This window comes from Syzygium oleosum, unplaced genomic scaffold (genome assembly GCF_021117445.2).
Source record: "Syzygium oleosum isolate NSW1041296 unplaced genomic scaffold, Sole_v2.1 Sole_v2.32, whole genome shotgun sequence".
Taxonomy (NCBI): Eukaryota; Viridiplantae; Streptophyta; class Magnoliopsida; order Myrtales; family Myrtaceae; genus Syzygium; species Syzygium oleosum.
The window spans coordinates 2,782,560-2,796,516 of NW_026607516.1; the positions used below are offsets into that span (position 1 = coordinate 2,782,560).

General features: G+C 45.1%; 2 protein-coding genes across 3 annotated transcripts; both read right to left on the reverse strand.

Annotated features, from left to right (window-relative positions):
- Positions 1-2,312: 2,312 nt before the first annotated feature.
- LOC115686953 (uncharacterized) lies at positions 2,313-4,398 on the reverse strand. 2 transcript variants are annotated; one of them, XM_030612384.2, is made up of 3 exons: positions 4,112-4,398; positions 3,704-3,771; positions 2,313-3,475 (listed from the first exon to the last, which is right to left on the reverse strand). In XM_030612384.2, the coding sequence occupies exons 1-3, from the start codon at positions 4,307-4,309 to the stop codon at positions 2,758-2,760; spliced, it is 984 nt and encodes a 327-aa protein (XP_030468244.2). In that variant the 5' UTR covers positions 4,310-4,398; the 3' UTR covers positions 2,313-2,757. The 2 variants fall into 2 exon arrangements, with proteins under 2 accessions (XP_030468244.2, XP_030468243.2); XM_030612383.2 differs by having other exon boundaries at positions 2,313-3,478.
- A 7,235-nt stretch (positions 4,399-11,633) lies between these two features.
- LOC115686954 (brassinosteroid-responsive RING protein 1) lies at positions 11,634-12,464 on the reverse strand. The gene has a single exon (XM_030612387.2). It carries the CDS (start codon positions 12,321-12,323, stop codon positions 11,814-11,816), a length of 510 nt encoding a protein of 169 aa, XP_030468247.1. The 5' UTR covers positions 12,324-12,464; the 3' UTR covers positions 11,634-11,813.
- Between the last annotated feature and the right edge of the window lie 1,493 nt (positions 12,465-13,957).

Here is a 13,957-nt window from a genome sequence, read left to right on the forward strand (position 1 = left end):
TTTATTTGCGGGAAGTGGGGGAACAAAGGAAGTATGACTAGGGTTTGCCGAGAGTAACCCGATCGCATAAAGCTTTTGCATCTGGCTTTCATTCCTTATTTTTAAGCTTTAGTTTCCTTATGGGATAGCTTTGACCCCCAGCATTATTATAATTCGTGGGTTGTGCATGGAGATGCACATTAGGTGAAAGTGCGAGCTTGTGAAGATTCGGAGCCCTCCTAATTGGCAATCCCCGGGGGTAATTCGTAACAAAAAAAATAAAATAAAAAAAGCTCGAGATGGTACCTACCGAACGATTGCCATATAATCTCGTCACAGAAAGCCCATCTATCGAAACTACTTGTTCATCAAACCTGGTATAATCGAAGTCGCACGCAATTCTCAAAGGATTAAAATTAAATAAGAGTGCAAACGCGCTCACGCATGCTCTTCGAGATAAATAAGAGCATCCAAGACGATTTGGTCTTCAAAATTTAAAAAAAATAATAAAAAAGACAGAGAAAAAAGGAGGATAACGTCGAAAGGCAAGATATGCATCAACGAATCGAACCAAATGACGTAATATTGAAAGGGCAATATATGCTCGGATAAAAAGATCCTTGTCGCGAAAAAGATTCGTCGGATTTACTTGGAATGGTGAAAGAGCAATGGCAAAAATTAAACTAATTCCGGAGGGTGGGGGGAAGGGATCTATTGAGATGCCGGGGCTCATTAAATTTGGCAGCAGATATTGAGCCGCATTGACATGAAACTGTAGATTCTCTTTTAGCAAAAGAAATTAAAAAAAAATGGGAATGGAAATGGGGATTAACTTAATAAAGGTCGGTACGTCCTCCAGCGAAGCAATGCGGGTCCCATTTCCCAAAATTATATAATAAAATTAAAAAAAAGGAGAATGATGTATATTACAAGAAACGCGAGGCGAAACGGCGTCGTTTTATCCCAGTTCTCCGCTGGCCCCCTCCCCCCTATGCACTTTTGAGTTCAGGCCCAGCCGTTCGGTTGCGTCCGCCGTCCGGGTCACAGCTCGTATTCGCTTCAAAAAAAAAGTATAGGATATTTTTTCTGTGGGAGGCGGGCCCCACCCGCTGAGCCCCCCGTGGACCACGTGGCACCACACCATTTGCCTCTTCCGAAACTGCACCTGCGCTCGGATCTACGGCCTAGCCTCCAATAACTTTTTTTTTTCGACCAAAGAAAAAACCTCCAATATTTTTAAGCAAATCACCAAAAAAAAAAAAAAAACAACAAAACCTGTGGCGCCTCAAAAAAATTTCACGAGGCCCATCTCTCTCTCTTTTTTTTTTGGGGGGTTTGGTTTTTCCGATGAGTAAGAATTTCTTGGTAATGGACCAAAACCAGGAGAGCAATGTCCCGCTGCATTTACTTTGGTCCTGACATTTTTACGAATAAGAATATTTCATTTCTACGCGCGATCCTCGAACCTTATTACCTCAAGACCCGATCAATTTGATCATGCATTCACTATCTATCTATACTGTTTAGCTCTTTGACAACATGGAAGAGAAAAAATCGAAAACCCCCCGTCCTCCTTCTCTATCTAGTGTTCTATCCGGTCGAGGTCGGGGCCTCACATTCAATAGTCGACATGTTTTTCTCTCGTAAATTTCCATCCGCACTAGAAAAATTAGAATGATGCAAAGTTGCAAACATTGATTTCCGAGCAACCGACCGTTCTAGATTTTATATACGGCCCATGTTGATTCTCATGGACAAATCAAAACTTCCGCTCAGTGGTCTCGTATGGTCACTATGGCGTCATTATCTATATCACAATAGCCGTGAGGCGATCCAAATCACGTGCATCTTTCTTAGTTTGGTTACGAGTTATTGTAATCCAAGAAACCCGAACTCTTTATAATGAAACGGCTACTGATTCTATCAAAATGATTCTTCTAGGGTTTGAAGTGGCATTTGATAATTGTCTGCGCTCTGGTCCAGCAATTGACACATTCACAAAGTGAATCTATTTGATATTTTCTCAGAAATGGTTCTCCTAAGAATTATGCGTAGACTGTAGCGGCATTTCATAAAAAAAGGCATGCGCTCTATTTGATATTCCATGGCACCGAACGAATCTATTCATTTTCTTTCCTTTTTTTTAACTCGATTAATTAATTAATTAATTCATTCTTGGTCGTAATTGGGGGAGCTCCTTTTAACAATCAAATCGATTAGGGACCCAAAAAAAAAAAAATGAGGCTCCGCCTTCTGTCGTGCCACGTCACGGCACTTTCGAACCCCAATGCCACGCAAACCAACAGAATGCAAAAGAAAAAAAAGAAAAGAGAGATCGAAATTACGAGATTGTCCTTAGATTGACTAAAACAGTTGCTGAACGGGGTCTGCTCGGTTCACACCCTAGACATCTCCTCCCTTCCCACTATTCCTATTAGCATTTGCGGAGGAAACGCTATCCTCACCCGCTCGAGTACACAGCCCCCACCATCTTTTTTTTTCTTTTTTTCTTTTTTTTTTTTCGCTCCTTGCAAAAAGAAAAAAAAAAACAAAAAACGAAGAAGAGAAAATGGAAAAATCAGCAGAGAAAAATCCCCTTAACCCTAAACACTGCAGGATGAAAGCGCTTACAATCCTCCTCCCCTTCGCGATAATCATCTCCAGCTGCAATGCGAGCGAGCGAGCGAGCCCAACCACCATAACCATAAAAACCCACCACCGTCTACAAAATCCAAAGACGACGACGACGACGACGCCGACGACGGCGACGGATCCCATTCACATGAGCGACTTCAGCGATCGCGCCTTCACCGGCTTCCTCGTCCGCTTCTTCCCCATGTCCTCGTCCTCCTCTTCCTCCTCCTCCTCCTCGTCGTCGTCCTCGTCCTCCATGTTGTAACCGACGTAATCGATCCGCCCGCCGCCGATCCGCTGCGGGGCCGGCCGGGGACCGCCCCTCGCCGCCCTCCCCTCCGGCCTCCGTGGCTGCTGGTCCCCCGCCCTCCCGCTCCGCCTCTTGCCCCAGGACGGCCCGAAGCCGGAGTAGTAGTAGAACTGGCTCGAGTTCGCCGCCGCCGCCACCGCCGAGGAGGAGGAGGAGGAGGAGGAGTTCTTCTTCGCTCCGCGCGGCCGGCCGCCGCGGCGGCCCGTGGAGGCGGAGGACTTGTCCAGCTTTCTGGAAGCGGAGTCGTCGTCGGCGTTGTCCTCCTCGTCGTCGTCAGCAGCAGCAGTGGCGTAGGACTTGAGCTGCGACAGGTGATGCTCGCACAAGTAGTGGCCGTCCGCGGCCTCGTTCTTGCATTGCCACCGCTTGCCGTCGGTCTTGTTGCAGCACGCCTTGAAGTTGAAATCGCCGTTTAAATCGCCTCCCTTGTGAGCTTCGTAGCCGCTGATGTGCATCCTATCCTCGTTATTGATGTCGTAGAAAGCGTGGCCTCCGAGCTTGTTGACGATAACCGTCTTCTCATCGGCGTCCACCGCCATCATCGAGGCCACGCTGCTGCGAAACAATCACAATGTTTCAATCGCAAACGCCTCGCAGGCCCCAACGCTCGCCATCCGCGAACAAATTCCGAGCAATCGAAGCTAAACGATCCAGCTATTTAGGGACGATAATACAAAACCCTACTTGCCCGAAGGAGACGATTGAATGCGCATGAATTCGCGGAGACCGTTTGCAATTTCAGGAACGAGGGAGAAGACGATGGGGATTCGAAATATTTACCTCTCGACGGCTCCGATGGAATCGCCGAAGCTGCCATTGGCGGCGAAGCTATCCTCTCCTCCGTCGAGCTGCGCAAAATGGCCGAGCCAGAAATGAAAAAATAACGAGCGGGCACATGAATAATAGGTCAAGAACGAGGAGAAGATAAACCTAATCGTTCATTCCAAGGTAAATGCACGACGGAAACGCGAAAAATCTCGGGGCTACAGAGAAACCCTAGCTGGCGAGGTGCCCGAATCGAAAAACCCTACGAATCGCGCGAGACGGGGGGGGAGGAAACAGCAACAACAGCAACAACAACAACAACAGGAAAAGCAAAAAAAAAAATGCAGGCCGCGGCGGAGCGGCGAATAACAGCCGCGGAGAAAAGGCGGCGGCAGCAGATCTGCGGGGGGGAGGAGGACGGACCTGGTGGGGGAGAGGGGACGAGGAGCCGGAGGGGGGGAGGGCGTCGGGGAAGGAGGAGAAGGGGAGCACGTCCCAGGGCGACTGGTTGAGCAGGCACACGTGGGAGGAAGGGAGGGGGGCCTCCGGCGGCGAGGCGGCGGCGGCGGCGGCGAGGGAGCCGAGGAGGGAGGAGAGCTTGGCGTTCTTGCGAATCCTCATGTCGACGACCACGATGATGGATGATGGATGGATGATGCGCCCCCGAGGTATAAATTACACACTGCACACAGACAACAACACAGGCACACACAACACAGATAGAGAGAGAAAAAGAGAGAGAGAGAGAGAGATAGAGATGGATATGGATGGATGGATGGATCCGAAGGGGGCTTTTATATATAAATATATATAAAATAATCTATGCAAATAATTTTTGGGGATTTTAATTTTTTCGAGCTAACTGCGTGCGCACTCCCTTAATTTGGCTTGTGGCCTTTGCGGATCTCGGACTCTGTCTCGATCGAGAGACACGGAACTCGACAACAACGAGAGGAGGGCTAGTGTTGTGGTGGGTTGCTTTCTCGGCCCTCCTTCAATATGTTCTGTGTTTTTTTTACCTATACTTTTGACGCCAATTATATTATTGAGGGATGCGAAGCACCGCGACACGTCATCCCCCCGCCCATCCCTCCTCCACTTCCTTTACTATATGGTTGTTCCTTTGTGCGCGCCTTAAAAACATTTTCCGTGGAAAATTTTGTTTTCCTGGGGGTTACGGAGACAGATCGTGTACGGCGGTTGATGAATCGTTGCGTTGCGTGCGTTGCGTTGTGTTCTTCTTGGGGGTGTGACTCGAATTGTCTTGAAAGAGATTTTAGGGTTTTGCCATGCCGCGGGCTTTCGAGCCCTTCATCCCGTGCGATGGCTCGTGTGATTCTCACGGGAGCTTGGAAGCGGGCATGTGCAAAACGGCAAGAGATTTAAGAGATGGGTTATCCTCGAGCGGTCCGTTCGGATTCTAGTTCCCCAAGTTACAGGATTCGCAATTATGAGCGCTTTGGGAAAGATAAGTTACCCTCTTTCGCGATCTCGGCGAAACTTATCGAGTGTGGAGCAAAACGACATGACAGCATGCGGATCGAAATAAATAAGATCGTGCGATTCGCGTGAAACTTATGAGTAGAAGAATTTAGCTTCTAAACAAATGGTTTATGATGTTGGTGGGGGGGGGGGGGGGGTGACATGTAACATGATATAAGTGATTGTCGATTATGGGGAACCAAACATCCCCGGTTGAAAATTAGGGGGGAACAGCCGAGAGGGGAGAAAGGGTAGAGGGGTGGGGCCGTGCGGTGCACGCGCCGGCGTCCAATCTCGGCGAGCGGGATGTGGCGAACAACGGTGGACCCCGCAACGGGGGAAAAGGATCTTCATGAATTGATGCGTGTACACGCGGGCCCCGCACCACATAAGGTGAAATTGGAAGGGCTTTTCCTTTCTTCCTGGCCGTACTTTTGTAGGGTGAATATGGGAGATATGTGGGCGCGCGCGCGCGCGTGTATGTTATGTTTTTGCACGTAGACAACCATGTAGAATAGAATCTGATGCCCAATTACAAGCTTTGTGTTCCCTGGACGATCTTGTTGTCCCTGGTACATCATGGCTTTGGGACAGATTCTCGTGTTCATTGAGCTTAGTCTTTTGCTATTTAAGGCAAGACCCGCTTCAGATTAATCACGAGACAACGTACGCTTTTTTTTCATTTCCACTCCGGTCGAAGATTCGAATCCGAAATCATTGAAACATCCCACGTCGTTTTGGTTGCGGAGGTTATATGCTCTTTTATGTACATGCGGTCTCCATCCACCTGCCAATTTAGGCTTTTTCTAGGTTGGACTTCCTTGCATGCTATCGGAGCTAGGTTTTGCCTCATTTTATTTCGCACGTGCGTTCGCCTTGTTAGTCAGAATCCGTGATTATGTCATTTATATGGGCTTTATATCTTGTCGAGACTCGCCGATGGATATGTAACCGATCTTTATTAGCCCCGTGGACTGTGGACTACATTTGCACCAAGTAGCCGGGAGCTTTTACAGCAGTTATTTGTGATGCCAATGTTTGTAGGTCCTTCACAATGAATATACCGTATTATCGCTTAGAGACAGGTCTTTCGGAGATGTTTGTCGTGCATATAGCCAAGATTTAGCAAGAAATTTAGGGTTTCTCAAACCTTAATTTGTGAAAGGGCTTATTGAGCTCGATAACACGAGCTTGTGACCAAACTGGATGTTAAAGAGGCAAAATGATATCCACGAGTTGGACTGGTGGATGAGCTAAGGTGATTCGATCCATGTTTGACTTCTCATGCTCTTCTTCATGGGAAGTTTTCAAGACATTGTACCATGAGAAAACCATCGAGAAAAACGTGAGAAGAACACGAAGAAGTGCTCGAGCCTGCAGTCTCTTGTATTCTGTCGTTCTTTGCTTTACTTTGTTTCTAGGCTTTTGGTCCAAAGATGGTACACCCAAAGGCCCAATAGTTCGGGCTATGGCGATTGGCGAGGCCGATTGGTTTCCTATGTGCTCGAGCAATGCGACGGAAAATGGCCTCTTCCAATGCAATCGCTGCTTCCATTTTTTCACTTTTGTTTTTTTTTGTTGTCGACCAAGAAAAGAGCAAGAAACATGGTGTGTGGAGAAACAGCACCCGATATCTACAAAAAAAAAAGGGGGGGGAAGAATTGAAGACATAGGTGAATCTGAAGAGGTATGTGTTCATTGGCAAAGGCAAACAAAGAAAATCGAGGTAAGGGGACGAGATAAAAAAATTTTGATAACGTACCATCCGCATAATTTTTCTTTGTGAAAAATGTTTTACTTGGACCTAATAGGGTGGGGGCCACCACTAGCCGCCCCCCTCTTAGGTCCTCCACTGTTTTTTTGGGCAAGTGGAATAACGATTTCATCTTAAAATACGAAGTTATATCAGTAAGTCACGACACTCGACGAGATGATCCTTCTGAAACAGGATGACTTATATATATGACTTTAATGTTGTTGTGGGACATATCTTGCCAAGCCGAGCGACCGCAAGTTGCAGCCATTCTAGTTAAAAAGCGGAGGCGAATTTTAAAATCCCGTGTCATCATTTTGATTAAAGCATCTTTTCCCCTTCGCTTTCTCTTGATAGTTTCTTATTCACCAGCCTCAGCTGAATAGAGTTTTCCACTCTCCATTAAAAAAAAACATTGAACTCGTTCATCGCACATTCTGCCTCTGGACGTCGGAAATGAACTCCATCTCATCACTAAAGGCAAGTACAGTTTCCTCTCAATAAACTATTAGGGTTTTGTATCAGATTCCAGCATAAAGTTCCTCTAAATTACATTGGAAAGACTCACTAAGGACAAAACCCTTTCTTTCATGTTCATACTTCTCTATGTTTCCATAAAAATCAATTGTTAAGTTTCTTGTACTTTATAATATGCTCCAAAGGAATCAAAAGCAGCGCAGCAATCATGACACTTAAAATTTTACGTATGTGTTTTTTTAATGTGGGCAGCACTGCTTTACTGCAAATGGTGCAGTTTTCATCCTGTGCACGAACAGTAAAATTATGCTATATCCTCATGGAGAATCTCATCATGTTGTCCCATCAAAATTCGATCGTTTTCCTATGTTAAGTTTCAGCTTCAGACACGGTTAATATCTCGATGTTTTCTGTCGCAAGATTGCTTGCCTCTCCAAGCTCTGTAATAAAATTGACCACAGGCAGCTCGAAAGTAAAGCTCTGTCTAACCTCGTATCTTTTGCTCAACGCAACGTGAGTAACGAGAATAAACCTAGCAAAAGATGGGCTTATTCGGGAGAACATCGGTCCATGAACTAATGATAAGCGGGCGAATTGTGTCGGGAGGTGACCTCTGATCTTAACACGCTGTTCACTTTTCAGTCCCTTTCACACGTCAGTCTGTGCATGACGTTTGACATTCGTATCATTTAAATGGGCAAAAGACATACAAGGCCCGACACATCAATGCATTCCAGATGTAGAGCTCTTTCTTCCCAACCCCAGTTGCAGAGCAACGATGCAACAGGGCTAATCACTATCTAATGATGCGCCCAAGATGGGCAACAATAAAAAAAATTGTCGACACAGTATTCTTATCTTCACGAGCTGTCTTGGAGGTCAATATGTTTAAGTGAAGAGCTTATGGTTGATTCAGTTGACCGAGAAAATGCAAAACGTTAAGCATTGTCAGAACTCTCGTGGAGGACATGGAATCGCAGCAAAGACTGTATGGATACATTGCTGGGCTATGTTTGTACTTTTGGGATTAGCTGTTGTCCCAACGATAACCCCCTTTTCCCCATGTTAATGGGAATAATCAATATTGAATATTTAACCAAACGTAGGAGTCTACTACGGAACTGGCTTTGTAGGGGGTACTTGAAAAGGATTCACTGCTCTAGAAAATCTCTTTGTTATTTTGTCCTCCTCCTTTTAATACAGACACGCAGGTATAGATAATGTGCATATGTGTTTGATGCAGGACTGTGGAGGTGGACTCCTATCAATCTGCTTTTCATAAGCGGAAAGATTTTGGTCCATCCGACGAGGGCTCGTGCCTCATAGGAACCAGTCGCAGTGCGTGCAGACGCGAGCTTTCTTACAATCTACTGTTTCTTGTTTTGTTCGCATGAGGACGAGAAAGACGGGGCAGGTCAAGAATCTCCCCAACTTTTCCATTCTTTTCTTGCTTTTTCATGCCTTTTCTCCCCAGTGTTTTAGCTCTTTCCAAAATAAAATCTGGACCCACTTCTCAGAGAGAATCACAGTGAGGGTATGCTCCAAGGGAATTTTGTGAAGTATCTAGTTGTTTTGTTTTGTTTTTTTGTTCAATGTAATATGTTAACTTAGGTCGTCAAAATGAATAAAAGAAAATTATTCAATTAAAGCTATTGGAGGATATCTTATGACATTATAAACTCCGCCATATGTGTGTGTACATATCTGTAACGTTTTAGGTATTGTTCCACCTTGTACACATAGAGCAACACCTAGTGGGAGTCACAATCTTAACAACGTTAGGTTTACATCCTTTCAAACAAGCTTTTCGCCCGCACATGTATTATCACCACTCGTTGTCGTCGTCGTTTATGTGGATATGTTAGGTCCATGAATTTGTCATTTCCATGAGGCTACTCAGCTCGGGCGGCTTAGTTATCGAGCTAAACGGGTTCGATTGCTTGTTTATGTATCATTTGCGTAATATAATATTAGAATCACCATGCTTCACGCGTTTTATAAATGGGCTTGAGCAGTTTTTCTTTTTTTTTTAAAGTAGTGGGTGGTTCTTTAATCTAAAAATTGGTGGGTAATTCTCTCTTTTTGACACTTCTTCTATAGTTTTACTCTTTTAGAATAGTTACTTGACGAGAAAAATAGATTAAAATGGGGGAAAATGAGAGCCTTTAGGCTCAGTTTTCACCAATCCCTAGATATTTAAAACACTACTGCATGCTTGGTCGGGCCAGATGAGAGAGGCCCAACTAGCCTTGTTGCATCTATATATGATAGCATTTCTCCGGGATAACGGAAATACAGAAAGATCAAGAAGCCCAAGAAGCGATAGGCATTGCTTAATATTGACGACACTGAGGTCATCTGAAGCCAGACTTAAAGGACCGAGCGTCTCTGCACATGGCTATGAGGCTATGCTGGTACAGTTTTCTTTATGCGGATTTTTTGCCTGAAAGCCACTGACATGAGGTCTGCATATATTCTTCTCGTGCTTTATAAGTTGCTTCGTGACGTTAGTTTGTTGTGAGCACGAGATGTGCAGCCCAATTATTAGTATCAAATCCTTACTCCAGATGTGTGCTTCTTGAATCGTAAGATAGGTTTTCAACTCAATGTATCTCCAGTACCGTAAGTGGCTATGGAGATAAGCTGGAGAAGCCGGAGACCGACTGTTCGGAGTTCAGAAGAAGACCGGCGCAAACTTTTACTGAGTGCTTGTCCTTAGGGAGGCCTGATTCCGCGGATCTCTTACCAGTCACCAGCATGTTGATAACAAGGCGCGTCCTAAATGGTTGTGTTTGCCAAACTAGGTTACTTTTTGCTTTGGTAGACATGTTCCTGCTTTCCTCACATAGTACTTGGAACAAAATTATGAACATTGAAGATCGGTCAGTAAGTAGCACCAACTACCTAGAGCGCATTGCATGTCGGTTTCAATCGGCCATGTTTTGCTACCATGCCCGGATGGAGACTGCCTTTCACTGCTGACTCATAAAGTAGAGAAATAGCCGGAGATCGAAGAACGATATCTAGATCAACTTACGCTGCTTGCTGCTTGCCTGGTGAAAAATTTCTTCCTTTCCGAAACCGAATGATTTTTGGTCTTACGATGTTTGAGGATGCGAAAATTTTTGCCGATTTAGCAGGATGAGCAGATGCATAAATAGCGTGACTAATGTGTATATGCTTCCTCAGTCTTAACCGAGCCTATCACGATCAATGCGTTTTGCTCAACATGAAGGATTAAAAATCTTCACGGATACGGACAGGGGACAGGTTGGTAGGTGGGATGCTTCGAGTGGCCCAATCTCTCTCGTTTACCTTATCTACAGGGGATCTCCCTTTCTCACAATGACACCCACATGTCTTGTTGGATACGGATCCACAAACTAACTTAGAACTTAATGCAAGATTATCAGACAGGAGGAGGTTTCATCAACCTCCGATAGGTAGGGAGGCCTTTGAGAGTGCTCAATTCAATTTGGGTTGGTCCCATGTGAGCTCGTCTCGTTTTGGCTAGACCACTTCACAGGCCAGGTGAAAGTTCAGTCACACAGCCTGAGACAGAGATGGGTCGTGAACAAAGCCCCAGTTCATAGATCGCACAACTCACTACCCTTTGATGCTCTCTCTCTCTTTCTCTCTCTCTTTTGGAACATGCTGCGAAACAATGATCAGTAACACAACAAGGTGGACGGAGACCTGACGTTATGACCAAAATCTGTTCGTATTAGCTGTTCTTTTCCCCAACTTTCACCGATGCATAAAGCAGAAAGAGAGAACAAGAAGCAGTTGTCGACCTGAAAATTTGCATTTAAAAAAATAAAGGGAAGGGCTGACACAGTTCATCATTGGAGCTGACAAGATCCAAACGAACCGGTTAAGCCACCTGCACTCCCTAACCATACTTAACAAACTCCATCAGACACCATCGCTTTTCTATCGAATTATTTATATATCCTCGCTCTGTTTTTAACACCCACCATCGTCAAGAACCTCTTTCGATCCGCTGTTCCTGGTTTCTACCTCTCTCACATGAAGGGCCTCACCAACCGGACATTGCCGACATTAAAAAAGGGCCAGAGCACGACCTCATATACGAAGACACGAATCGTGTTTTGTCTCTCGAACGACTTGATCTGAATTCCAAGTTGCAAGATTCAGTCAACATAATTGAGTATAAAAGCCCAACCTTTTTCTCTCGTCAGAAGAAAGAAAGAAAAATCGAAATAAAAGAACTAATCCAACTAAAAAATGTGCTACTTCCCATTATTTTTCTTGGCCAATTACCAATTCCCCCCATTTCACGCTATACAATACACCCTTTCTAATATTCACCATTTCAGACGTAGTCAGCAACAGTCAACGCAAGACCAGAGCCAGCAGAGACCCTTTCAAGAAAAGAAAGTGCTGAACCTATCACGAGTCCTCAGAAATGGCGAAATCGCCGACCACCCCAGAAGCAGCGCGCAGCCGCTGATGGAACTCCTCCCGCATGTCCTCGGGCACGAACTGGGTCCTGCACAGCGGGCACGTGTCCTGATCGCAGTCCATCCACCGGTCCAGGCACTCCCTGTGGAAGACGTGCCGGCAGTTGCTCAGCCACCTGATCTCCTCCTCCGGCCGGCCCTCGAACTCGTACAGGCACACCGCGCAGCTCTCGGGTGGGTCCACCAGGCTCTCGAACCTGACCACGGGCAGCATCTCCCGGATCAGGAGGGCCGACACGGGGGGGCTCTCGGCGGTGGCCGCCGGCCGCGCCGCCCGGGACTCGGCGGGGAACGAGGCGGCGTCGGTGTCGAGGAAGTCGGAGAGGCCCAGGGAGCGGAAGAGGGAGAAGATGAGGTGCCGGACGAAGCCGAGGAGGCAGAGGGCGTGCACGAAGAGCTTCGGCAGGAAGACCTCCGTGTAGCCCAGCGGGAACCCCATTTTCCCCGCGGTTTTCTCGGCCGAGAAAAGAAGGACGATGGGTTTCCCGAGAAACGAGCTTCTTCGCCGGCGGCTGTCGAAGCGTATAAACACGACGGAGAGAGAGAGAGAGAGAGAGAGGAAGCTTCTTCCGTCTGGGCGGCTGGTAGCTCGGCTCCCGTTTATATATTGGGAAAGTGGTACGGCGTATCGTCTCTTTAATTTTTTTAGATAATGACACGAACAGTTCCTGAAATTTAATTCAATATACAATTTGATTCGTGAACTTTTAATTTATTCAATATAGTCCCTAAACTTTATATTAATATTCAACTGCATTGAACATTTTCATATAATTCGAAGACTGAATTGAACATGTACCAAAAGTTCAGGGATATCATCGAACAAATGAAAAGTTCAGGGACCACATTATACATTGAGTTAAAGTTCAGGAATCAAATTGCACGTCAGGCCAAAATTCAGGGATTGTTTGTGTCATTTTGCCTAATTTTTTTCAACGTAGAAATCTATCGACACACTGAATATTTAAATATTTACAAATTGTAAAGGGCCTTTCGTCATCATAATAATATAAAAGTCGCTCACGCACGTTGGTAATTCCAATTGATTCGAAAGAACGCCAAAAGGGCGTGAATACAGTCCCTATTAATTATACGGGAAATTCGATATAAAAAGAAACGAAAAGGCGACTAGATCTGTCAAAATGGTTATAAACCTATTTCTTAACCCATATATTAGTAAATTTGGTTAATTATATTTACTAAATGAGTCATAAATGAAAATTAATATAATATGAGTGTTAAATGTGTCATAAATGGGTTTACAACTTATTTAAATAATCATGTGCTCACTCACTCCGCATTGAGTATGAGTTTTCCTAAATTGAGTTAAATATAGAAATATTTAAATAATATGGGTCGGGATGGGTATGAGTCGGGTATGGATTAGGCCGAGTATGGGTTATTAGATTTGCATTACATGACAATGGGTCAAAACGGGAGTCTATTTGGGACGGACCATTTTCGATCTGATCTACCCATTTGATAGGTTTAAAAGTGACCGAATAGCGAGATATGATTTTATTTTATTTTGCGGCGATGAAGGTTTGACGCAGATAGAAGCGATAACTTGGAAAACTCTTCCACGATTCGACTGGAATTCATAATAATCTGAATACAAAGCTGGACATTCTTTTATAATGATAGGACTCCTAAAGATATCCGAATTAATAAAGATAACATCAAAACAAATCAAATCTAATCTTATCTAATAAAATAAAATCAAATCTTATCTAATAAAATCAAACAAAATATTGATAATTCGAAATTGCCTAAAGTAAAAAAAAACTGCCTAATCAGAAAAACTGCCGAGATTTTCGGCGATTTCGGCGATCACATTCTTCAAGATAATCACAGGCTAACTGTTCTACGTCAAGGTTGTCGCGTGTCTCCTAGCGAAATTCATCTATGCCAATGGAATTGAAAATGTTACTTCGAGATTTATAAGCGGAACCTTTGGGTTGGGGGGCGTTGATATTTTGCACGAGCTGTGACACGGGAGGGCGCTGACGGGCCAATAGAAAAGGAGGAAAGTGGATCTTTGCTGTGATTGGTGGGCGGCGAATGAGCACGGGC